This window comes from Ursus arctos, unplaced genomic scaffold (genome assembly GCF_023065955.2).
Source record: "Ursus arctos isolate Adak ecotype North America unplaced genomic scaffold, UrsArc2.0 scaffold_9, whole genome shotgun sequence".
In the NCBI taxonomy this organism is placed as follows: domain Eukaryota; kingdom Metazoa; phylum Chordata; class Mammalia; order Carnivora; family Ursidae; genus Ursus; species Ursus arctos.
In genome coordinates this window covers 57,938,799-57,965,206 of record NW_026623111.1, presented here as the reverse complement: position 1 = coordinate 57,965,206, position 26,408 = coordinate 57,938,799, and the positions used below count along the sequence as shown (strand labels likewise).

The 26,408-nt window shown below is 37.5% G+C and overlaps 1 protein-coding gene across 2 annotated transcripts in view; it reads left to right on the top strand.

Moving 5' to 3' along the window:
• The window catches only part of CDKL2 (cyclin dependent kinase like 2), a 42,736-nt gene that overhangs the window by 12,790 nt on the left and 3,538 nt on the right, over positions 1-26,408 (top strand). For both annotated transcript variants that reach the window (XM_026509950.4, XM_057309830.1), the window contains 10 exons: positions 4,836-5,030; positions 7,190-7,368; positions 9,110-9,222; positions 10,643-10,782; positions 13,668-13,756; positions 15,549-15,684; positions 16,905-17,203; positions 17,798-17,891; positions 20,137-20,260; positions 20,504-20,610. In XM_026509950.4, the coding sequence (XP_026365735.3) occupies positions 4,836-5,030; positions 7,190-7,368; positions 9,110-9,222; positions 10,643-10,782; positions 13,668-13,756; positions 15,549-15,684; positions 16,905-17,203; positions 17,798-17,891; positions 20,137-20,260; positions 20,504-20,610 (1,476 nt within the window). The remainder of the gene's footprint in view (positions 1-4,835; positions 5,031-7,189; positions 7,369-9,109; positions 9,223-10,642; positions 10,783-13,667; positions 13,757-15,548; positions 15,685-16,904; positions 17,204-17,797; positions 17,892-20,136; positions 20,261-20,503; positions 20,611-26,408) is intronic.

The window sequence follows — 26,408 nt, the reverse complement described above, 5'->3', positions numbered from 1 at the left end:
TTTTTGAGAGAGAGAGCGCACACAGGAGTAAGGGGAGGTGCAGAGGGAGAAGCAGGCTCCTGGGATCATTACCTGAGCCGAAGGGAGATGCTTAACCAACTGCACCACCCCGATGACCCTATTTTTAACTTTTTGAGAAACCTCCATACTGTCTTCCAGAGTGGTTACACCAGTTTGCATTCCCACCAACAGTGTAAGACAGTTTCCCTTTCTCCACATCCTCACCAACATCTGTTGTTTCCTGAGTTGTTAATTTTAGCCAATCTGACTGGTGTGAGGTGGTATCTCATTGTAGTTTTGATTTGTATTTCCCTGAAGCCGAGTGATGTTGAACATTTTTTTGTGTGTCTGTTGGCCATTTACATGTCTTCTTTGGAGAAATGTCTCTTAATGTCTTCTGCCCATTTCTTGACTGGATTTTTTTGTTTTTTGGGTGTTGAGTTTGTTAAGTTCTTTATAGATTTTGGATACTAGCCCTTTATCTGATAAGACATTTGAAAATCTTCTCCTATTCTGTTGGTTGTCTTTTAGTTTTGTTGACTGTTTCCTTTGCTGTGCACATGCTTTTTATTTCGATGAAGTCCCAATAGTTCATTTTTGCTTTTGTTTCCCTTGCCTTTGAAGACATGACTAGCAAGAAGTTGCTGCGGCCAAGGTCAAAGAGGTTTCTGCCAATGTTCCCCTCTAGGATTTTGATGGATTCCTGTCTCACATTTACATCTTTTATCCATTTTGAGTTTATTTTAGTATAGGGTGTAAGAAAGTGGTCCAGTTTCATTCTCCTGCATGTTGCTGTCCAATTTTCCCAACAGCATGTGTTGAAGAGACTGTCTCTTACCCATTGGATATTCTTTCCTGCTTTGTTGAAGATTAGTTGACCATAGAGTTGAGGGTCCATTTCTGGGTTCTCTATTCTGTTCCATTGCTTTATGTGTCTGTTTTTTGTGCCAGTACCATACTGTCTTGATGATTACAGCTTTGTAACACAGCTTGAAGTCTGGAATTGTGATGCCTCCAGGTTTGGTTTTCTTTTTCAAGATTGCTTTGGCTATTTGGAGTCTTTTCTGATTCTGTACAAATTTTAGGATTTTTTGTTTTAGCTCTATGAAAAATGTTGATGGCATTTTGATAGGGATTGACTCTGAGAGTGGTGAGGATGAACTTCCCTGGTAGAGGAGGACCATTCTTTGGTCAAGGGTATATGAGTAGCTGTGCTCCCTGCTAGAACCTCCAAACAGTCTCTCAAAGTCTTTCTTTTCTTTTCTTTTTTTTTTTTAAGTAAACTCTACCCCCAGTGTGGGACTTGAACTCACAACCCTAAGATCAAGAGTTGCATGTCCTACTGACAGAGCCAGCCAGATGCCCCTTTATTTCTCTCTATTTCATTTTTTTTTCTCTAATATTTCATTCCTTCTACTTAGTTTGGGTGGGTTTATTTTGCAGTTCTTCTTCCTAACCTGTTGATATAGATGCTTATTTAATTTCCAGCCTTTTCCCCCTCATACATGCATCTAAGGCTATATTTCCTTCTATGAACAGCTTGGTATGTATCTCAGAAATTTTGAGTAGGAGTTCAAAATATTTTCTCATTTTCCTTAATTTCTAAATATGTGGAAATTTTCTAGTTTTCCCTTCCCTGGTTATTTAGTTTTGCCACAGTTTTCTTGTAATCTGAAAATATACTATGTAACATTTTATTCCTTTCAAAAAAATTTTTAAAGATCTTATTTATTTATTTGACAGAAAGAGAGTGAGAGAGTGAGCATGCACACAAGCAGGGGGAACAGCAGGCAGAGGGAGAGGGAGAAGTGGCTCCCTGGTTTAGCAGGGAGCCTGATGCAGGGCTCGATCCCAGGACCCTGGGATCATGACCTGAGCCGAAGGCAGATGCTTAACGACTGAGCCACCCAGGTGCCCCTGATTTCTTAATTAAAGATATACTTTTCAATTTTGGTATTTCCATTGGATTTTTTTTTTATAGTCTCCATTTGGCCACCAAAACTCCTTATTGTGCTTTCTTGACTATTTAAATTAGTCTTTTCTAAAGTCTTTATCTAGTACCTATTATCTGGATCTCCCATATGTTTATTTCTATTGTTTGGTTTTTTTCTCTTGGTTTTTTATTAAGTTAACTTTTTATATGGCTGTATTAATTTTTAAGAATGGTATACATAGCTTGAGTCTCTGGATGATATCTTTCCCCTGGGAGGAGTTACATTTGCTTATGCGAGGCTTTTGAGGGCACTCTTGAGGGTTCTCCAGGAAACCTAACATTGTGCCATCATCTTAATCCAATTTGAGGAATTTACATTATTTGAATTTGAATTGTAGTTCGTGAGAATGCCTATTTATTATTCACCCTTATCATAGTTTGTGGACTTTTAGGGCCAACCCAAAGTGAAAGGGTCTCATCAGGCCTGTACCCCTTCTTTTTACTTTGATGGCCCCCGGACACCAATCATTATTACCTTAGGCCACAAGACTGTCAAAAGTGCCACTCAACATCTTAATCTCTCTGAATTGGTATGTTTCCAGGGTTTAAAAAAAAATAACTAATTGTTTGGTTCTCTTCCCTGGGCCTCTGTCTTCAGGATCCTAGTCTAGATATTCTTTAGTGTCTTATCTCTCTTGTCCCTTAGAATAGTGGTTTTATATTTTTGTCCAACTTTTCTACTTGTACTCAGTATGAGAGCTGTTATAAATCACCTAGTCTACGGAAATTATTATACTTTTCTGTTCTAAAATTTTTATTTGGTTCTAAATCTGCTATATCACTTTTTCTGATTTCAAGTTCCCTCACAAAAATTTTTTTAAGTAAGTTCTATACTCAGCTCAGAGATTTGCACGCTCTGTTGACCGAGCCAGCCAGGAGCCCCGGTTGTTTTTTTTTTTAAGCTTTGCTTTTTTTAGTATTTATTTATTTATTTACTTACTTACTTACTTAAACTCCACCCCCAACATGGGGCTCGAACTTAGGACCCAGAGATCAAGAGCCACATGTTCTACCAACTGAGCCAGCCAGGCACCTCAAATTCCCTCAGTTTTTTGAGGTTGACTTTTTTCTTTTTAAGCATAGTAGCTTTATCTGATAATTCCAATACCTGAACTCATTCTGTATCTGCTTTGGTTTTCTTTATATTCCGATAGTTTTTATTTGTGGTATCGTATTTCTTTGTATGTCTGGTTGTCTTTGATTTTTTGCTGGACATTATATTTGAAACATTATTTTTTAGGAATAATTTGAGGCTAAAGTGAAGTCTCCTGAGGACTGGTTCATTTCTGTCCATTTTTAGTGGGGAAGGTGTAGTCCTTAGTGTCCCAGCTTAAATTGGGCTTCAGAGACCCCACCTTTGAAAGGCATTTGGACTTTGACTTTTCCTTCCCTCTTAGCTCCAACAGGCCACAAAAATCCAAGCTCAGTTACACACCTGTTAGTTGATGGCAAAATCAGCTTAAGTACTGAAATTAACTCTCTGAGTTCTCCTGTTCTTGCTTTTGGCCCAGTAATTCCTCACTGTCTTCTTGGGTCTTTTATATGTTTAAGAAGATTTTAAAATATTTTGTCCAACTTTTTAAGATTTCTCAATAGGAGAGTTGGTCTGAGTTCCCTACCAAATGTGGTACTCCTCAGCTTTCAAAAATAAAAGCACAGAGAAAGAGTGAGAGAAAGAGAGAGAGAAAGGTGGAACTGATAGTCTATGTTTCCATTTTAGAAGTGTGTCATTTAATTTTCATGTATTTTGGAATTTTCTAGTTATCTTTTTGTTATTGATTTCTATTTTAATTCCATTATGGTACAAGAGCAGACATTGTGTGATTTCTATTATTTTAAATTTGTTATGGTGTGTTTTGTGGCCTACAATGTGGTCTATCTTGGTGAATGTTCCATCTGAACTAGAGAAATGTGAATTCTGCTGTTGAGTAGTCTGTAGATGTCAATTACATCAAGTTGGTTGATGGTGTTGTTGAATTCAACTGTGTGTCCTTACTGATTTTCTACCTCTTGGGTCTATCTATTTCTGAGCAGAATGGTTGACATTTCCAACTATGATAGTGAATTTGTTTATTTCTCCCTGCATTCTATCAGTTTTTACCTCATATAGTTTGATACTCTGTTGTTAGGCACATACATGTTAAGAATTGTTATGTCTCCTTGGAAAATTGACACCTTTTCATTATGTAATGCCCTCTTATCCTTGATAACTTTTCTTACTTTGCAGTTTGGTTTAGTCTGGAATTTTTTTTTTTTTTTTTTTTTTTTTTAGTGGTTGCCCTACATTTGCCTCACTGAGAGATTGCTTCCAGCAAATGAGTTTCTGTGTGATTATTCAGGCCTCCCTTCCCTGCTGTCCTTGGTACCATTCAGTTCTAGGGTTGCTTTCACTGACAGCCCATGAATCTTGTTCCTATTATATCAAAGAAGGAGTTTTTTGTTTTTGTTTTTTTTCCTTTTCAGGGTATGTCACCAATTTTGATTACTCTGTTCTCCCAGCTTTTTAGCCACAGGAGATCTCTTGGTATCTTCCTAAACTTCTGTTTGACCTTGACTACATTTGGCAGTCCCACCTCATTTGTTGTTGGTAGGGGTCATAGATCCCACTTCATCAAAGATGGAGCTACATTTTTTTTTTCTCATTGGTTTTATTGTACTCTTTGAGAGAAGAATGGGGCAATATGATCTTTTGAGTATAATTGAAAAACCAAAATATACTTTTAACAATTTATACTATTCATGAATTTTATTTATGTCTTTCTTATACTAAGATTTTAGATTATGACTGATTGCTAAATAATTCAATGTTGTAAAAATGATTTTGCATTTTTTTTTACAATAGCAACTGAGGCATGAAAATCTGGTGAATCTGTTGGAAGTATGTAAGAAAAAAAAACGATGGTACCTAGTCTTTGAATTTGTTGACCATACAATTCTTGATGACTTGGAGCTCTTTCCCAATGGACTAGACTACCAGCTGGTTCAAAAATATTTGTTTCAGATTATTAATGGAATTGGATTTTGTCACAGTCACAATGTAAGTACTTAGTTTAAACAATTATTTTGCCAATGATTAACTTACCTGATACCATCACTTAATGAGACACTGACCTAGTCTGAAGTTTGGACTAGTAAAGTAATTGAAATAACCATGTTACTTTGATACTGCCAATTTTCATGTATCATAATAACACGTAGTCTTTCTCCCAACAATTAGGCTGTGCTGAAAGTTGAAAGAGTGTACATGAACACCTATATAACTACCACCTGGATTCTAACTTGTTAACATTTTGCTATATTTGCTTTATGACATTTATTCAACTAGTCATCCATTTATCAACCCATTAATCTGTCTTATTTATTTATCCACTTGAAAGTAAGTTGCAGACATCAGTACACTTCAAACTTTAAGCACTTCAGCTATGCATATTAAACTAGAGTTTAATATTTGTTTGCTCTGTGTGTGTGTGTTTTAGGTAACATTTGCTGAGTAAAATGCACAAATTTTAAGTTCAGATTCTCTTGCCTAGTTGTGAAGTATGAAAATCCCTGCTCTTACCCTATTGTCTATCATAATAATTTTATATCATTTGAGAATCATATAAAAGCACCTCCAGATGAAATGACACTTAGAAGTATAGTATAAAATGAATAACTTAATACATTGATTCTGCCAGTTTTACAACACATTGATTTTGCCATATTTTTAAATGATATTTTAAAATGTATGTGATTATACAAATAACAAATGCTAATAGTAGATGTGGGGCTGACCCTGTGACCTTACACGAATGTCTAGGATATAATAGAAGTTGGTAGCCTTTGCAAAATGCTCAGCAATGGCAGGTTGCTATTTAGGATGCTGGTCCTCTGAAAGAGTTTAAAATAAATATATTTTTAAAATTTTCGAAATGAAGTTTACTTGTATTAAAGAATGAGGCCTAATAATTTATTTTGCCTAGCTGTAGAATTTTTAGTATTGTCTCCCAGCGTCCCGTTTTCTACTTCCATAGTCTCTCCTTTAGAAATCTTAACCACTGACCTTGTTGTACCCTTTTTACACTTCTAACTGCCTGATGAATACCTCTACTTAGGTGCTCAGCGATCCACCTAAAAGCCCATATGGCTAAAACGAAACTACTAATTATTCCATCAAAGCTAAGTTTTCCTAGACTTTTCTTTTTTTGATAGAGCCCCCATTATTTTAAATTCCCAGGTTTAAGTAAAATATCTGAGATTACTTCCTAACTTCTGTTGATTCTGATTGAGAATACTTCTAAATTGTATCTCTTCCATTCCATTTCTCTGAACACCAGCCTAGTTTAGGCCCTTATCATCTTATCATTGTCCCATTGCTCTTCTCCTGGCCTCTAGCCCCTCTTTCTGATTTAGTTTGTTTATGGCCAACATCTTTAAACACTATATTGGTTGTCACTTCCATGGGATCCACTTCCCTGAGAAGTCTTGATCAAACTCAGACTTCCCATGCTGGCAGTTGAGGCAGCCTTCCTCCCTAGGACATAACCTCTTCTCTAGGAAAACATTTCCCTGGAGTTTTCTGATCTATTTTCATCTTCACTTTTTTCTTTTTTTAAAAAAGATGATTTATTTGAGAGAAATGGGGGGTGAGACCGAGGGATAGGGTGAGAAACAGATTCCCCACTGTTTAGGGAACATGACGCGGGGCTGGATCCCACAACCCTGAGATCATGACCTGAACTGAAATCAAGTCAGACACTCAACCAGCTGAGCCACCCAGGTGCCACTCGTCTTCACTCTTTTACTCTCCTTCATTCAGATTGTCCTTCCATTTCTGTATTTATCCAGGTTGCACACAGTATTAGAGACCTATCTTAGAAGCCTCCCCTTTCATAAAAATTTTCCATGACCATTCTAGTCTTTAATGATAGCCTTACTCCATTAGTCTTGAGAGTAGTCATTAACAGAACAATTGATTTGGTATTTAGTAATATATATTTCACCCAATATCTTTGATTGTTCAAGTGAAATTTCAAGTGTAAGTGTCTTTTCTTGCCTAGCCAGGTCCCAGTTACTTTAAAGCCAGGAACAATTTTATATGCTTTTATTTGTATTCATCATAGGGACAAAAACAGTACCCTGCACATGGCAGGTGCTCAGAAAATAGTTTGTTTAACTTGATGTGCCCATATGTGTCAGATTCTGTTTTTTTCTTAGATCATACACAGAGATATAAAGCCAGAGAATATATTAGTCTCCCAGTCTGGCGTTGTCAAGTTATGTGATTTTGGATTTGCGCGAACGTTGGCAGCCCCTGGGGAAGTTTATACTGATTATGTGGCAACCCGATGGTATAGAGCTCCAGAACTATTGGTCGGTGATGTCAAGTATGGCAAGTAAGACATCAACAAGGGGGTGGAGGGCAGGGAGGGCAGATTTAACACTATTTTCTTGATAAAATGGAATGTGTTTCTAATATAATAAAAGATCCCTCTAACGCCGAAAGGAAGTTTTGGATTTAGGGAGCTTTATAAGATGACTTGTTCTTTTTGGTGCTTCCTCTTTAAATGTTTTTTGTGCAATGAGTTGTGGAAAGCGTACTTATTTTAAAGGTAGGGAAATCAAGGTGAGTCAGTGGTCTGTTTTTTTACAGTGGGTTGGAAATAGATATATTTATCACTTGTAAAGAGAGGAACATGGATTGGATAAGTCTGACACTGTTGGAATGAGGCAAAGTGAAGTTGGCAAGGATGGGGGTAGAAACATAATTGAGTGAAATGTTTTTAAAACATAAATTATCTGCATAAATGAATTCTTCAGAGAAGGGATAGTAACTTTTACTGCTTTGGGTAGAAAGCTTCGTAAAATGTTTTCTGTACTTTGTGTGTGTGTGTGTGTGTGTGTGTGGTTTTTTAAAAAGATATTATTTATTTATTTGACAGAGAGAGAGACAGCCAGTGAGAGAGGGAACACAGGCAAGGGGAGTGGGAGAGGAAGAAGCAGGCTCCCAGAGGAAGAGCCTGATGTGGGGCTCGATCCCAGGACTCTGGGATCACGCCCTGAGCCGAAGGCAGACGCTTAGCGACTGAGCCACCCAGGCACCCCATACTTTTTGTGTTTTTAGTGCACACATCATTTAATATTTTCTTGATTACTCTGAGTTCTCATTTTATTGCTATACTGTAACTTTTGTACCATTTATTTATTTTTTTAATTATTTACTTTAGAGGGGGGAGGGGCAGAGACAGAGAGAGTCGTAAGCAGACTCTGCACAGAGCATGGAGTCCAGTGTAGAGCTGGATCTCCTGACCCTGATATCATGACCTGAGCCAAAACCAAGCGTTGGACAGGATTTGGACACCGAACCGACTGGGCCACTCAGGCGCCTCTGTACCATTTTATAATTCAGCTATGACCTTAAGAAATTTCAAGGTAGGGGCACCTGGGTGGCTCAGTTGGCTAAGTGTCTGCCTTCCACTCAGGTCATGATCCCAGGGTCCTGGGATAGAGCCCCATATCGTTGGGCTCTTTGCTCAGCAGAGAGTCTGCTTGTCCCTCTCCCTCTGCCTGATGCTCTGCCTGCTTGTGCTCTCTCTCCCTCTGTGTCAAATAAATAAGTAAAATCTTAAAAAAAAAATTTCAAAGTAGTTGTACCTATGCTAATGACACCAGCATATTCTTTAAATTCTTGTGACTGATTTTTAAAACTGTTCTTTCATTTTTTCCCCTCTTAGCTATCAGTTCTCCTTGTTGTTACTCAATGTGTCTCCAACAACCTCTGGTATGCAGTTTTCAGTGTATGGTGGGATAGACTGATCAACCTTGTTAGAGTTATGTATAAACAAAGAACAAATAGGCTCTGAATGGAAACCCAAAAGGCTTATTTCCAGAATAAAGTACACGTAATAACGATTTTGACTTTTCAGAAGACTTTTCCCTCTTATGTCACATAATCGGATGGGTAAAATTGGGAATTCATACTTGAAGTTTACAGGGAAATGTATTTTTATGGGTAATTTAAAGCTTACTACTACTATTCTTAATACCGAAAGTACCAAATAGTAATATGCAGAACAGATTCAGTGACAATAAACATAGTAGGATGCCAGATTTTATACCACATTGCTTTTGTTCCAGGGCTGTTGACGTATGGGCCATTGGTTGTCTCGTAACTGAAATGCTCATGGGGGAACCCCTTTTTCCTGGAGATTCTGATATTGATCAGCTATACCATATTATGATGTGTTTAGGTAAGATTATACATCTGCATTTTAAATTTTAGAGGTTTTTGCTCGTATTGTTTCTACAAGTTGTTGGTATATTAAAGATGATACGTGTTTTAAGTGGCAGTAGGGAGCAAATAGAAAATCTCATCTATCTATCTGTATTAATTCATTCTCAGTCTGACTTTCGTTTGTCTGACATATGGTCTTTTTCATGTTCCCATCCACCCTTCTGTCCCACTCCCCACAAAGAAAAGAGCAAAGACTGTACATTTTCTCTGCGTTTTTATACTCAATAAATCACATGTAGAGGATGCAAACGGCCGTTTATTTTCTCTGGGTTAGCAAGTGTTTAGTGTAGTGTGACTATTACGCTCATCCTCACCTTCGAATGGAGAGACACAGAGCCTTCCTAGGTAGTTCAATCTTAGTGCTTTGGATGGAATTTTATTTTATTTTATTATTATTTTTTTTTTAAAGATTTTATTTATTTATGTGACAGAGAGACAGCCAGCGAGAGAGGGAACACAGCAGGGGGAGTGGGAGAGGAAGAAGCAGGCTCACAGCGGAAGAGCCCGACGTGGGACTCGATCCTGGATCGCCAGGATCACGCCCTGAGCCGAAGGCAGCCGCTTTTAACGACTGCGCCACCCAGGCGCCCCTTGGATGGAATTTTAAAGCTAGACTAGCAAAGTCTTCTTACATTTGTCGAAATATCAACTTCATGTTGGGAGATGGAACTTGGAAAATGGAGATAATAGGAAAACACTTGGGGGGGTTATTTAACTATTGAATTTTAATTTCCAGGGTAGAAATTCAATAAACAATACAATAGCAGAATTTTCATATTTTATACTAGATTAAGTACTAAAATGGAAGAAAAAGATAAAAGTGCTCAAATCAGACCTTAGACACAGGTACAAGATCACTAGATTTCTAAATTTTAAAACAATTTTAACTTGAAAAAATTAGAACAATTTAGTCTTAATTTTAGAATTAAATTCTTAAAGGGTGGAACTGATTTATCTAGATTAGAGTCTGATCACATGATTAATAATATGTTCATTGTTTTGGACAGCACTTTATGCTTTGTTGTTAGAAATGAAGTGTGGGTACTTATATCTAAAAAATTATAAAATGTTCTTTCCTTGTCCTTTTTCTATGCTCCCTCATGATTTCAGTTCTATCTATAGTGGCTTGTGAATTTTCTAAATGAGTAGTTTGAGATAAGAACGTTAATTTTCTGGAGTTAACTTGCATCAACACCACTATGAAGACTGCCGGGTGCCACCACCCTAAGAACACTGTTTTCGGTTGATTTTGCATGCTGAGAGAGCCCGAGTCCATAAGCAGTGTCCTAGTCTTCTGTTCACTCCACATTACCTGTTTCTTTGCCCTTTCCATCATGATGTATAATGACAGAGATGTGTGCTATTCTCACTTCCAGGTAATCTAATTCCAAGACATCAGGAGCTGTTCTATAAAAATCCTGTGTTTGCTGGAGTAAGGTTGCCAGAAATCAAGGAAACAGAACCTCTTGAAAGACGCTATCCCAAGCTCTCTGAAGTTGTGATAGATTTAGCAAAGGTAATCATATGTTTACTTTCATACAGTGAGTTTATATTATAGAGACTTGTTTTTCTATTTTTCTTGTCTGGTTGATCTTTTAGGTTAACAATTTCAATATTGATTTAATTTAATTTAATTAATTTATCTTAAGTAGACTCTACCCCTGACATGGGGCTCAAACTCACGACCCGGAGATCAAGAGTCGCGTGCTCTACCTACTGAACCAGCCAGGAGGCTCCCACCCCACCCCCTGCCTTTTTTTTTTTTTTTTTTCTGCCAGTGGGCTCTAAGCCCAACTTGGAGCTTGAACTCACAACCCCCAGGTCAAGAGTTGCATGCTCCACTGACAGAGCCAGCCAGGCGCCCTTCTATTGATTTTAAAATTTTTTTAAAGATTTTATTTACTTATTTGAGAGAGAGAGAGAAAGCACAAGCAGGGGGAGTGGCAGAGGGAGAGGAAAAAGCAGGCTCCCCGCTGAGCCGGTAGTCTGATGTGAGACTGGGTCCCAGGATCCTTTTATCATGACCTGAGCCGAAGGAAGATGCTTAACTGACTGAGCCACCCAGGCGCCCCTGATTTTAATTTTTGTACATAAAGAAAGAGTTTCAATAATTTGACAAGGGGATCTTCAGAGAGAAAGGCCTGAAAAACTTACTTGTTTTAAGAAACCATTTAGTGTTGTTATCTAGCATGTTCTAAGTGTGAAAACATCCTCACAACATGTTTTAACACTTACAGTGTAAGCCTATGCAAGTGGAAAAGAGAAGAAAAGTAAGATAAGGAAATAAAAAGAAAGGTAAAGAAGTAGCAAAATGTTAAAATATAGGGCATAGGCTCACGACCTGTACTGTCTTGTTAAAGAGGCTTTTGCTTAGCTGCTGGATTCACTGAAGTGAGCTCACAAATAAAAGATCATCACCTTTGCCTTGCCTTTGAGGAAGATATTAGGGAAATTCTCACTGGACCTTTGGAACTGTTAGCTCAAAAAATTCTTATTAATTCGGACTGTCCTGAAGTATTGATAAAATAAGTACAAGATATCTGAAACACCAGGGTCATATGACATTTTCTCAAGATGTTCTTTGCTTTTTAAATTTTTTAAATAACTCATTAAAATAGTTTAGTAAGCTTATAAAAAATTATAACAAGTTCTTTTTTTTTTTAAAGATTTTATTTATTTATTCGACAGAAATAGAGACAGCCAGCGAGAGAGGGAACACAAGCAGGGGGAGTGGGAGAGGAAGAAGCAGGCTCATAGTGGAAGAGCCTGATGTGGGGCTCGATCCCATAATGCCGGGATCACGCCCTGAGCCGAAGGCAGACGCTTAACCACTGTGCCACCGAGGCGCCCCTATAACAAGTTCTTAAAAGAATATATTTCTACTTTTCTATATAATCTTCTAACAGATTCAAATATTTTTTTATTGAGACCAGCTTTATGATGTCTATGGAGATTTAAAGGGAATTAAGGTAAAACTATAATCCAATTTATGTCCCTTATAATAGAATTATATAACTTTTAAACATTTTATTATGGCAAATTTCAAATACAGAAAAAGAAGAAAGAATAGTAGTATAATGAACCCTCAAATACTTATCATCTAGCTACAGCAATTAACAACCTTTTGACAATCTTTTACCTATCTTCACCTCCCTCAACTTTGTTTTCTGTTGTATTTTGAACCAAATCCCAGAAACTATATCATTTCACTTATAAATACCTTAATTACTTGTAGAACTTTTCTTGTTCATTTAAAGCTATTTATTGAGTTCCTTCTATTTTTACTGGCACTGAGTGGTTCCAATAAATCAGAACAAGACCTGCATTAAAATAAAATATCTATGTTAAGTATCCAGCACAGTGATATACACAGAATAGGCCCTTTCCCTTCCATTCTGCAAGGGCTTTAAATTTTAAAAATTTATGATAATTCTTTTTTTTTTTTTTTTTTTAAAGATTTTATTTATTAATCTGACACAGAGAGACAGCCAGCGAGAGAGGGAACACAAGCAGGGGGAGTGGGAGAGGAAGAAGCAGGCTCCTAGCAGAGGAGCCTGATGTGGAGCTCGATCCCAGAATGCTGGGATCACGCCCTGAGCCGAAGGCAGACGCTTAACGACTGCGCCACCCAGGCGCCCCGATAATTCTTTAATATTATAAAACATCTAGCCAATGCTCAAAGTTTCATTGATTTTCTCATAATTTCTTTTTATAGTTTGAATTAGGATCTACATGATGTCTGTAGATCACAATTGGTTGGCACGTATTTAATTTACAAACTCATATTCATGTCTTTTTTGTTTAAACCTTGCCATTTATTTGATAAAGAAAGTAGGTTGTTTGACCCTTAGAATTTTCCACATAGTATAGTTTAATATGTTCCTCTCTGTCCTGTATTTCTTATAAACTCATAATAGAACTAGAGCTTGATCAAAATCAGGTTGATTTTTGACAAGACTGCAGCAGAAGTTTGTATGTTTCCATCTAGAGACATTAAATGTCTGGTGATCTTTCTTTTTGTGATATTAGCAACCATTGGTGGTCATTGTCTAGATTCGTTCTTTATTCTTTATCATTTATTATATGCTTTTAAAATTTATTGACTCAAAAGAGCAATTTTCTATTTTTCTTTCAAAGATTTTATTTATTTATTTATTTGAGAGAGAGAGAGCATGAGAGGGGGGAGGGGCAGAGAGAGAGGGAGAAGCAGACTCCCCGATGAGCAGGGAGCCTGATGCAGGACTTGGTCCCAGGACTCTGGAATCGTGACCTGAGCTGAAGGCAGCTGCTTTACCAACTGAGCCACCCAGGCACCCCAATTTTCTATTTTTCTGTATTTAGAAATCTAAATATAGGCAGATTTTCGTTGATATGAGCTGTGTATATTCCTTCATTTTCCAGAAATGCTTACATATTGACCCAGACAAAAGACCCTTCTGTGCTGAGCTCCTCCATCATGATTTCTTTCATATGGATGGATTTGCTGAGAGGTATAGTACTGACTCATCTTTTCTGGGACACCCCAACCTAGAGTTAAAGTAAGGGTATTCTCTTATTTCTCTACCCACCTGCTTTTATAGGATCTCAAATATTTACCACCCTACCCCTATTCACCCTTAGCAATTATGCAGTTCCTAAGAGTGGTCCCCTGAATTCACTAAATTAAGCATCCTGGTTTTCATGAAGCAGTCACTTCGCGCTTTTCTTTCTGTCTCCCGCTGGTGACATCTACCACTCAGGTCACTGATTTGTATGTTGCTACCAGCTGTGTGATGCCATCATCTTGGGTACTGATGCATTTGCAAACGTGCCATCTCCTGTTGCCACTGAACTTACACCACACCCAGTCCTATGACACTGTTGCCACTGCTGTGCTGGGACTTTGCTGTGCCAAACTTGGGTGTGCCAGAGCTGCCGTCATGGTCTCTTGTGCTGTCCCAGGGCTGGCATCAGTGCAGCTCTCAAAACCCAAAATAGTGAGATGGGTGGCAATGACAGTGCTTTATAGTTTTACAAATCTATTTAATCTTTAGCTTAATAAAAGATACCCGGTTCTCATGTTTGCATTCCATTAGTGGTGATACATTGTTTTGATTGAGATATATAAAGAAACTTTGGCCTCACACAAATATGTAGTTACAAAATAGAAGAGTATTTTAATAGCCCTTTCGGATAATTGTGAGTATTCTTTATTGATTCCATACCCCAAACTGTGATACTATACCCAAACTTGACAGTGGTAGTTTCTTAAAGGCTGGTTGCATTGCGGAATCTGAAACATATCAGTGAACTTTTCTTACCCTGTTACATTAAAATCCATTTGTCTCTCTTGCACTTTGAATAGATCTTTTACCCATGCATGCTTTTGTGACATCATTATGAGTCATTTGGAAAATATTGTTTTGTTAAATAATGTAGATCTTTAAAATGATAACATATTTCATTATATAATATCAAAAAGCCATATTCTCTGTCATCAGAAAAGTCTTTTTAAGTATTGGGAATCTGTTGAAGTCACAGTAGTGGACACAAGTTTAACAGAATTCCAATTTTGCATAAAAATTTGAATTTTATCCTTAATACAAATATTATTGGTTGTTTTCCTTTGTTCGTTTAAAAAAATGTCTGCAGAATACTCCAAGTCTGAATAACTGTAGTAGTTTTCTGTCAGTCTTTTCAAGTAAAAATGTTCCATGGAAAAAGTGGCTAGTTAAGTTTGTATTTCAAATAATCACACAGTTCCTTTTCTTTTTTCTTTTATTTTTAAAGATTTATTTATTTATTTGAGAGAGAAATAACAAGAGAGAGAGTACAAGCAGAGGGCAGAGGGAGAAGCAGGCTCCCTGCAGAGCAGGGAGCCAGACGTGGGGCTCCATCCCAGGGCCCTGGGATCATGACCTGAGCCAAAGGCAGCCGCTTAACTGACTGAGCCACCCAGGCGCCCCCCTACTCTAGTTTAAAACTCAATTTTTAAAAAAGATTTTATTTATTTATTTAAGAGAGAAGGTGAGTGAGAGAGAGAGAGAAAAGGAACAGGGGGAGGGACAGAGAGAGAGGGAGAAGCAGACTCTCTGCTGAGCAGGGAGCCAGAAGTGGGGCTCAATCCTGGGACTCCAGGATCATGACCTGAGCCGAAGGCAGACGCTTAACGACTGCGCCACCCAGGCGCCCCACCCAGGCACCCCTTCAATTTTTAAAAATAAATATCTTGACAATGAATTTTTTTCTAGATTTATCTGTTTTATACAATTTTATTGAATTGACACATGTATTTTTATGTAGATTTTCTCAGGAACTACAGTTAAAAGTGCAGAAAGATGCCAAAAATATTTCTTTATCTAAAAAATCCCAAAGCAGAAAGAAGGAAAAGGAAAAAGATGATCGCTTAGGTGAAGAGAGAAAAACACTTGTGGTACAGGTAAATGACCATGTCTTAAAGTGTATTAAGTTTTTTAAAAAAATTGTTATTTATGTATTTATTTATTTGAGAGAGAGGGAGAAAGAGATCAAGAGGCGGAGGCCAGAGGGAGAAGCAGACTCCCTGCTGAGCAAGGAGCCTGACACAGGGCTCCTTATGCGGACCTAGGATCACGACCTGAGCCGAAGGTAGATGCTTAACCAAACGATCCACTCAGGTGCTCCAATGTGTAATAAGTTTTAGATTTAATTTATCCTTCAATGTTTGGAGTTAAGAAATGAAGATGAAAAAAAGTTTTCTGGGTGGTGAATACGTTAACTTTTGTGAAAATGTTATCTTCTTTTTAGACATTACCTTTTAAAAAACTGTCTTAACATATCGTGTATTGAGTGCCTACTGTGTATCAGACTGTGCAGTAGGTCTTGTCAGGAAATCACATTCATCTAAGGACAGTTAGATACATCTACTCACATATAAACACATGGACCCAAACACGTGCACACACCCTTTTTTTCCTTAAGTGATAAGAGAGAAAAATATCATTTAAAAAATTTGGTATAGAGCATTTTAAAATTGAGATTTGGGTATTTAATTTATTTGAAGTCTCCTTTTGCAGGGAGGTTATCCAGAGTCTGTTCTTGGGTGAGGTAATTCAAGTCCACTGCCAACCCACTTCATTTTCTCAAGTGAACTGGAAGAAGGCGTTCTCAATTTTGTATTTCAATTTTTGTACTTTAGATATATAAGAACAAAAGTGGGCATACTTGTTTCTCTTTCACATTTTTCTACTGAAAAAAAATATAAATTTGATATATGTATATATTCTATTAATCTGATATATATATGTGTGTGTGTGTATATATATATGTATATATCTCAGAGCTAGTGTGAATTGCATTTCTTTTGGGGGGGGATTTTTTATTTTAAAGTAATTTCTGCACCCAACGTGGGGCTCAAACTTACAACCCTGAGATCAAGAGTTGCATGCTCTACTGACTGAGCCAGCCAGGTGCCCTGTGAATTTCATTTTTATTCAAAACACACGTCTGACCAAGAATCCTGGGTTTAATTTTAATTCTATAGATAGAATAAAGAAAACAGGGGCACAGTAAGGTGATATTTATGGAATTCTGCTTTAGTTGACAAATTCTTTATAGGAAGAGGTGATTTTTCATTCTCCTCAGATCATTAATGTTATTAACATTTTTATTAATGGTCAGGATACCAATACTGATCCCAAAATTAAAGATTCTAAAGTATTTAAAATAAAAGGATCAAAAATGGATGGAGATAAAGTTGAAAAAGTCAGTCGAGCTTCAAATGCCAGCTGTCTCCCTGACAATGGGATGAGTCACATCGGAATGGTGCCTTCTACAAGCCTCCGAGATTGCAGCAATGGCAGCGTGGGTCATACTAGAAATCCAGGCGTGGCAATCCCTCCACTCGCACACAATCTTTCTGCAGTGGCTCACGGTATTAATTCTGGAATGGTGACTATCCCAGGAGTTCAGAGTTACAGGTATGAATTAGGAAAATAAGAACAAAGTGCTGTTTAAGGGTACGTTTGCAAATTGCGAGTGTTTATCAATGCAACCACATTATGTTACTTTCTGGCTTCTGGGTGCTCCTTATTCTTGCCAGGATTCTATTTCAAAAGCCTTTTGGCCTATGTGATAAAAATTATTAGCATTTGATTAAAAAAAATTCACCTGAGTACTAAGAAAGGACTGTATTGTTTAAGGTGAAAGAAGCTCTACAACTATTTAGTCTAAAAACATGAAAGGAGGTTATCATAATAAAAGAAGTAATTGGTTTTAAGGGTCTGCTCTTACATGGTATGGCTGTGGGCATTTGGTGGTACAAAGAAACTCATTTTGGAAATTTTGCTGGAGGGAAAGTAGTTTATTTGGTTGGACCTGGGAGCTAGGTGGGAGGCATGAGGGTAGTGGCAAAGGACAGAATGTTTCACCAGATCTGTGTTCATTGTGTATTTAAGAACAGGCATTAAATGCTGATTAAACTGCAGGTCGCTTGGTTTTGTGTCATTTGGTTTTGGTTTTGTGCTTGAAGAATAATTACTGCTGGTTCTAACATAAATTTTTTGTCGTTACAGAGTGGATGAGAAAACCAAGAAGTATTGTATTCCATTTGTAAAACCAAATAAACATTCTCCATCAGGCATTTATAATATTAATGTGACCACATCAGTAAGTGAACTATTCCCAGTGGTAAAAGAGCAAACATTAGTCATTTCTAGACTTCCACTCATGTTAAATATAGTAGGGAAGAACTGAGAATTTTATTTGGAGACATACCATAGAGTGGAATCTTAATTATATGTATATCATTCCAACCTGTCATAATCAAATATGTGAAAGTCTTAAAGTTTAAGTAAGTTTTGCAAGCCTAGTAGTTTATAAGATATTATTTAAATGACATCTGCTTTAACTTTTTGGTAACAGTAAATTTACTTAACTTAATACTTGGTGATCAGTTCTTTTGTAGAGTAGGTGACAAGATAAAGTGTTATACCTCACTCATGCCAGGTTTTTGGTGAAAGTATTCTATGTATTCATTTACAAATATTTATTGATTATGTATTATGTATGAGACACTGGAGATGAATAAATCAAATCCCTCTCTTCCGAGAGCTCATGGTCTAGCATAGGGTCAACACGTTCGAACAGTGTCAGCTTATAATAGTGGAAGCATATACAAGGTTCAGAGGTCTTCTGAAGATTCAGAGGAGTGCTATGCTCAACATAACTGCCAGAATGCTTCTTTTTAAAGTTAACTTAAATTATCATTATTCTTCCATTCAAAACCCTCCATTGGCTTGTCATCTCTGAGTAAAGATCAAAGTCCTTAACAGCTCCTGTAAGTCCCTGATTGACCCACTTCCCCAGCCCTTTATTCCATCCCAACTAATCTCATTCTTTGTTTTTTTAAAGATTTTATTTATTTATTTACTTGACCGAGAGAGAGGGAGACAGCCAGCAAGAGAGGGAACACAAGTAGGAGGAGTGGGAGAGGAAGAAGCAGGCTCCCAGTGGTGGAGCCTGATGTGGGATCACGCCCTGAGCTGAAGGCAGGCGCTTAACCCCTGTGCCACCCAGGCGCCCCATTCTTGATCAATCTATTCCAACACCCTGGTTTCCTTGTATTCCTTGAACGTGACCAGACATGCTCCTACATTGGGGCTTTTGCACTTATTTCATCTGCTTTAGAACATTCTTTCCCCAGATAATCCAAAGAATTTGCTCTTTCTCCTCCTTGGCTTACACGAAACCTTATTGTGAGGTCTTCCCTAATATTTGAACTCATTTTGTCTCCCGTTACTCTTTATCCTCTCTCCTTGCTTAATTTTTTCCCATTGCATAACCTAACAGCCTCTATATTCGCTTATTTATATATTGTCTCTCTCCCCCAACTACAGTATAAGTTTCCAAGGCAGGAATATGTGCTTTGTTTGTTTCCTTGCAGCTCTACCTCATACCTAGAACAGTGTCTAGCACATAGAAGATGCTTAAGGAATGCGGTGAATGAATTCTTCTGCCAGGGAGTGGGAGGTGTCGATGTATTCCCAAAGGAGTATTCTCCCAGATTTCCCTCCCCTGCCCTTCTCATTATCCTCAGGCTGAAAAAAATATAGCCTTCTTTTCATATCTCTCATGATTTGGGCATTACATTTGTTTTTCTCTTCATTATTCTTGACCCACAATTTCTATAACGATAGTCCTTCCCTTTTTTTCACACCCTACTGATTTCTTTGTAGATATTTTTGTGTTTTACATTCTTGGTCTGCTTTGGAAGATTACTTTGATCAGCAAGGCTTTTCAGGGTAGCTGGCTTAATACCACGTTGCTGGAATTGATGTCGGCCTTCTTTCAGGCATTGCGTAATCAAGGCTGGCTGTTAATTTTAGATCTTATTTCTGTTTATCCTTATTTTTAAGAGGCGGTCAAGAGAGGAGGTAGAGATTAGTGGGGAGAAGACACACTTGAGTCTTTTCTTGATGAAAATTAATGGAGGCAGAGTTAAGCCTAAACTTTCTTCAACATCTAGGTTGAAGACCAATACCCCTCTCCCCTGCCTTATGCTCTAATTCTGAGATGTGAATAATGTGTTATGATAAACATCTCTTATATATCTTATTTGTCACTCTTTGAATATGTAAATCTAGTAGTTTGAACTCATTATTTTTTGTACCTTTTTTTGAACTAATTATTTTATTTTATAACTGATTTGACCCAAGAGCCTTAGCACTTACTCTATTCAAAGAATAAGCAGAAACATCCAAATAAAGGAACTCAAAAGCTCACTGCGGGACTCCTGAAGTTTTGTGTTGTTGTTAAATTCCTAAAGTTTAGGATATCAATATATTAGTTACAAAAGGGGCAAGCCAAGCTTACCTGGAAGCTAATTAACTTGTGTTAATCATTCTGATTTTAGGTCACTAGTGAAAAGAGCCTACTTCAGGCAAGTAAGAAAAGAAGAGAATACTCCAAGACAGATGTCCGCTTGCCTGAACTAAGCTATAATCATCTCCCTGAACTAAGAGCCTTGGAAGGTGTAGGTATGTTTATAATGCTTTCACTTTTTCAGCCTTTTTGTACACATTATTGAAAATGTATGTTAAATAAACTAACAAAATATTAAAAATAAAAATTAGAGTAACTTCACATATTTCTGTAACTAGGTACAGACTTATGTAAGTAAATATGTACACTGAGTACATACTGAGGGACAGATACAGAATGTGGAAAAACTAAAAATAATGTCTAATTTTTTCACTGTGTTTATGGTTATTTTTATTTAGCTCGAAATTCCAGGTTAATAAAGAAAGAGAACAAAAATCTCTCAGAATCTCGAATTCCTTCCCTGGCCACTATTGACTTGCACACGCCCAATATCGCATTACATCAGGTACAGAAATCCTCTCTCGGTTGGGTAGAACTTGGGTCTCATACTTCCTTATTTAAGTCGCTTAGGGACGTTTGCTCTTAAGGGCTGGGCACGTTTCCTGGTGGGATCTATACCATTTTGTTTGTTAATTTTTTTCTTATTGTTCATTGCACTTAGTACCTTTATTACATGTATATTTATATAGACATTTTCCAGCTTACAGTCATCAATTTTTTATAGATTAAAAATGCATGCATGTGTGTATGCATGTATGCAACTTAGCTATGGCTTTTATATAACTTTTGTGGTAATTTATAATATTTCACTGCATTAACCCCAGTGTTATAACCCATATTTCACTCCTTGAATTGGTTTTATTTTTTTAAAATATATCATCTATTTGACATTTTCCCCTAAGACAATCCATTCCATGCATGTTAAAGACTGGTTCTTCCATATATAATTATTTTTCTATAATTTCTCTTAATTCGTCAGAAGACTTACATTTCTGCTGCTTCAACAACAGTCGTATCACTTATTTTCACATTAAGAAAACTGGCAGATTTTTAAATTTCCTGAGCCAACCATAGCTAGTTATAAACTTTAGATATGTATCATTGGATTTACAGATTTCTCACTTCTCCTTGACGCTGGACAACTTTTGTTTTGGGATTTAATTCTCCGTCCTCATTATTAAAGCATTTCTGTTTCCTAGACAGCACCTGCATGTTGCCTCTGTATCTATATGGATGCTTTTTTCTACCACTACTCCTTAAATAATTTTGTAGAGCTCTACAAACAAGGGGAATAATATTGTTGAGGGTAACAAATTACAGAGGCAGTTACCCAGTGATACTGAGAAACGGGTTTATTGACTGCTATTACTTTGCCTTATCTCCTGCTAACAATTTCTGCAACAGCACAATCAAAACTAAACAAATTCCTGTTGTGTGAAGATTAATTACCGTAACACATTTTACTTTTAGGAACTACAGAGTTTCAAAAAATTCCTTGTATACTTCTAAACTTAAATTTAATGTGGGGGCGCCTGGGTAGCGCAGTCGTTAAGCATCTGCCTTCGGCTCAGGGCGTGATCCCGGCGTTCCGGGATCGAGCCCCACATCGGGCTCCTCTGCTGAGAGCCTGCTTCTTCCTCTCCCACTCCCCCTGCTTGTGTTCCCTCTCTCGCTGGCTGTCTCTCTGTCACATAAATAAATAAAATCTTTTTAAAAAAATTTAATGTGGATATTAAAGGTGGAGAATTTTTCACTTTCTTTCTGTGAGCGTACTATTGTTCAAAACCGCTCTTCGTGGGTCACGTAACCAAATCTAGTTTCACGAAATAGAAGAAAGGCTTTGGCGACCTTCATACTTCTAAATTTTTATTTGTTCCTTTGAACTAACCCTCTTATATTTATAAACTGGTTCTGCATTTTTATCCTTAATTTACTTGTTCATTTCCCAGTCGTGTTTAAAATACACTAAAGGTGAAAGTAGGTGTAGTGAAAAACACAAATTAACACCAAAATAAGATGGATTTGTGTGTGGAAAATCTGAATGGGAAGAGAAACGACAGGACACTGAAGGAAGAGGCTTTCTGGCCCAGCCGTGACTTGCCTGCACCCTTCATGGTATGGATCAGTACACTGAACTACGTTTTGTTTCTGTGCCTAACACAAACATTTTCACATTTATAAAAGTCTATTTTTATAGACTTCTGGAACATCTGTAAGATAGATTTTTGTAAGTGAAGTATGGCATAATCCATGGAATCTGTCTCCACTCACCCACTCCCTACATACTTCCACATGGCATGTACTTTTCTATGCACATAGCTACCCATTTTTTTCTCTAAGCAGTTCAAGCTTCATCCCACAAATTTTCATACATTGTATTTTCATTGTACTCAGTCCAAACATTTTCTTAGTTCCCTTGTAATTTCTTATTTAACCCAGCAATTATTTAGAAATGTGTTGTTTTATAGTTAAATATTTGGGGTTTCCCTAGTATTTTATTATTATTGATTTATAATTTAATTCCATGCGGTCAGAGAATATACTGTGTATGCTTTTGATTGCTTTAGATTCATTGAGATCTGTTTTATGACCCAGCATATGGTCTAGATTATCTTGGTGAATGAACCTGTTCCCTTGAGAATAATGAAATCCTTCAGTTTTTGGACATAGCCTACTGTAAATGTGAAATTAGATTAAAGTGGTTGATAGTGTTCTTCAGATCTTCTGTGTCCTTAATGATTTTTTGGTTTGTTTGTTTGGTCCTATCAGTTCCTGAAAGAGTGCTGTCAAAATCTTTTACTGACTATGGAGTTATTTTTCTCTTATATCTGTTTATTTTTGTTTCATGTATTTTAAATCTCTATTATTAGGTACATATACTCTTATAATTGTTTTTGTTTTCCTGATGCACTGTTCCTCTTATCATTAAGAAATGTCTCTCTTTATCTCTTGTAGTGCTCTGTGCCACAAAGTCAATTTTATCTGAGATTAAGATAGCCACTCCAGCCTACTTGTACTTATTTGTTTCCATGGTATATCTTCTTACTTTCATACAATCTGTTTTTAAAATTTACAGTGTTTCCTATAAGTAGGTTCTTTCTTTTGTATCCATTCTGTCAGTTCAATTCTTTTAATTGAAATATGTATTAGTGTTCTACTGCTGCTGATAAACTACTATGACTTAAAATATTTATTATCTCACAGTTTCCATGGGTCAGAAGCCCAGGGCACAGCTGCTTCTTTCCCTGAGTCTCACAGGTCGAAATCAAGATGTCAGCAGGGCTGCATTTCTTTCTGGAGGCTCTAGGGGAGAATCTATTTCCTGGCCCACTCAGATTGTTGGCAGAATTTAGCTCCATGAGTTTGTGGGACTGAGGTCCCTGTTTCTTTGCTGGCTGACCCCTGGGGGTTGCGTCAGCTGCTAAAGGCTACCCACATTCATTGGCTTGCGGCCTACCTCTCCATGCACAAAGCTAGCAAGAGTGGTCAAGTCCTTCTTACTCTTTGACCCTCTCTTGCCTCCCCTTCTGCCTCATCTCTGACTTACTCTTCTGCTTTTAAGAGTGCCCGTGATCGGCTTAACAGGTCTACACTGGGCCTGCCAGGATAATCTTTCTATCTGAGGGTCAGCTGATTAGTAACATTAATTCCCATGGGCAAAGCTGCTTCATAGCAGGAGCTAAATTAGTTTGATTGACTAAGCAGGGACAGGAATCTTAGGGGATAGCTTCAAAATTCTGCCTGCTAGTGAATACTTAGGCCATTAACACTTAATCTGATTATTGGTATATCTGGATCTAGCTCTATATATTACATAGATATGAAGATCTATATATATATATATATATATTATATATATATATCATATAGATATAAGATCTAGCTCTTTATATTATTCGTTCTTTTTTGTTTGTTCCTTTTTTTTCCCTTTGCAGTCTTCTTTTGCATTTGAATATTTTTAGTATTGGCTTTTTGGGGATATTTCTTAGTATGATTTTTTTTAGTGATTGCTCTAGGTTTTGCAATATACATAACTAATCTTTCACAGTGTGCCTAAATATTATACCACTTGTAAAATGTAGAAACCTTGCAACATATTTCCTTTTACTCCAACCGGGACTTTATATAGAATTATATGTCCTTTATTTACATACACTGAAAACTGTACTAGGTCATCCATTTTGCTCTAAACAGTCATAAATATTTTAAGCAACTTAGGGAAAAAAGTAGTCTTCTATATTTACCTAACCACTTACCGTTTCTGTTGTTCTTACCTTCTTTCTTAAAGATTACGGTTTTGCTTTTTGGTGTCATGTTTCTTTAGCTTGAAAAACTTTCGTTAGCATTTCCTCCAGAGCGGTCTGATGAGTGACAAACACTTCATTTGATAATGACTTTATTTTGCCCTCATTCCTTAAAAATATTTTCACCAGATAAAGAATTTAAGTTGGTAGGTTGCTTTTTAAAATTTTTTCTTCCAGGATTATAAAGACATCATTCCTTTATCTTCTGATCTGTCTGATTTCTGGTGAGACATTTTAAGGCATTTGAATTGTTCACCTGTATGTAATGTTTCATTTTTGTCTAGCTGCTTTTTTTTTTTTTAAGATTTTATTTATTTATGTGACAGAGAGACAGCCAGAGAGAGAGGGAACACAGCAGGGGAGTGGGAGAGGAAGAAGCAGGCTCACAGCGGAGGAGCCTGATGTGGGGCTCGATCCCAGAACGCCGGGATCACGCCCTGAGCCGAAGGCAGACGCTTAAGGACTGCGCCACCCAGGCGCCCCTGTCTAGCTGCTTTTAAGATTTTATCTTTATCTTTTCGTGTTCATTAGTTTGGATATGATGCATCTAAGCATTGTTTTCTTTGAATGAATATTGTTTGGCATTTGCTGAGCTTCTTGATTTATAAACTCACCTCTTCTATCAAATTTCAGGTACTGTATTTTTAAGTCCTAAAATCTCTACTTGGTTCTTTTTTAGGGCTTATATTTCTCTGCTAGGAATTCCTGTTTCTTCATTCATTTTAAGTATGTTTTATTTTACCTCATGTAACATAGTTATATTACTTCTTTAAAGTCCATTTCTCTTTCTGTCTCTCTTCCGATCTATCTATATAACTTACCTAAGTTTATAAAGTCCCAACATCTGGGCCATCTCAGGATTGGTATCTGTTGATTACCTTTTCCCATGAGAATTGATCATACTTTCCTGGATCTTTTTTTTTTTTTAAGATTTTTAAAATTTATTTGGCAGAGAGAGAGAGCACAAGCAGGGGGAATGGCAAGCAGAGGGAGAGGGAGAAGCAGGCTCCCTGCTGAGCAGAGAGCCTGGCAAGGACGGGGGCTTGATCCCCGGACCCAGGGATCATGACCTGAGCCGAAGGCAGATGCTTAGCTGACAGCCACCCAGGCGCTCCGCTGTATCTTTTTATGGCCAATGATTTTGACTGTATCTTGGAAACTGTGAATGTAATGTTGTGTAGCCTTTGGGTCCTGTTATAATCCTTTATATTCCTCTGGAGAATGTTGAAATTTTTGTTTTAGCAGGCAGTCATCCAAGTTTTGTTCACACTATAAATTCTGCCTTATCTCCTGTGAAACGTGTTTCAAATCTCAGTTCTCTAAATCTTTATATCATAGTTTGCATCTGTCCTGTGCTTATGTGGCTCAGGGGTTAGCTGGACACTTGGCAGGTAATTCAAATCTCAGTTCAGTTCTGCCAAGCCTTTGCTGTGCTCGTGGGGCTAGCCCATGCATGCATGCTTCAGGAACTGGGCTGAGACTCCTGTGGGTCTATACACAGAATTAGAGGGTCACCTCCCCTAATTGTCTTCCCTCCAGGACCATCCCCCTCACCCCCTATACTTTCTGGCCTGCAGGGACCCTTTTTCCTGGTTTCTCTGGGATAACAAGGGAGTTTCTTTCAGACTTCTGACCTCTTGTACTTCTTCATTACTCTGAGACTAGGGCCTGCCTTTTGGGCAAAGGCACAGGAGTGAAAAACAAAGTTGGAAATTTACCCCATGTGAAGGATCACATTGCCAGCTTTTGACTCCTCTCCTTAATCTTCAGTTGTTTTTTATATTTTTCCTACAGGGTTTTATTTGTTTGGTAATAAGTAGGAGAGATGGGCTGGAGTGGGTTTGTACTACCGCGGCACATCAGAAATATCTTGTAACATATGTATCAACAAAGAGGTCAGAGAATAACATCTCTTTACTTCATCACCCTCTTCCGTGCCCGCAGCCTGAGCTATGAACCGTTAATTCTAAACATCTGGTATTTGAACAACAAGAATTGG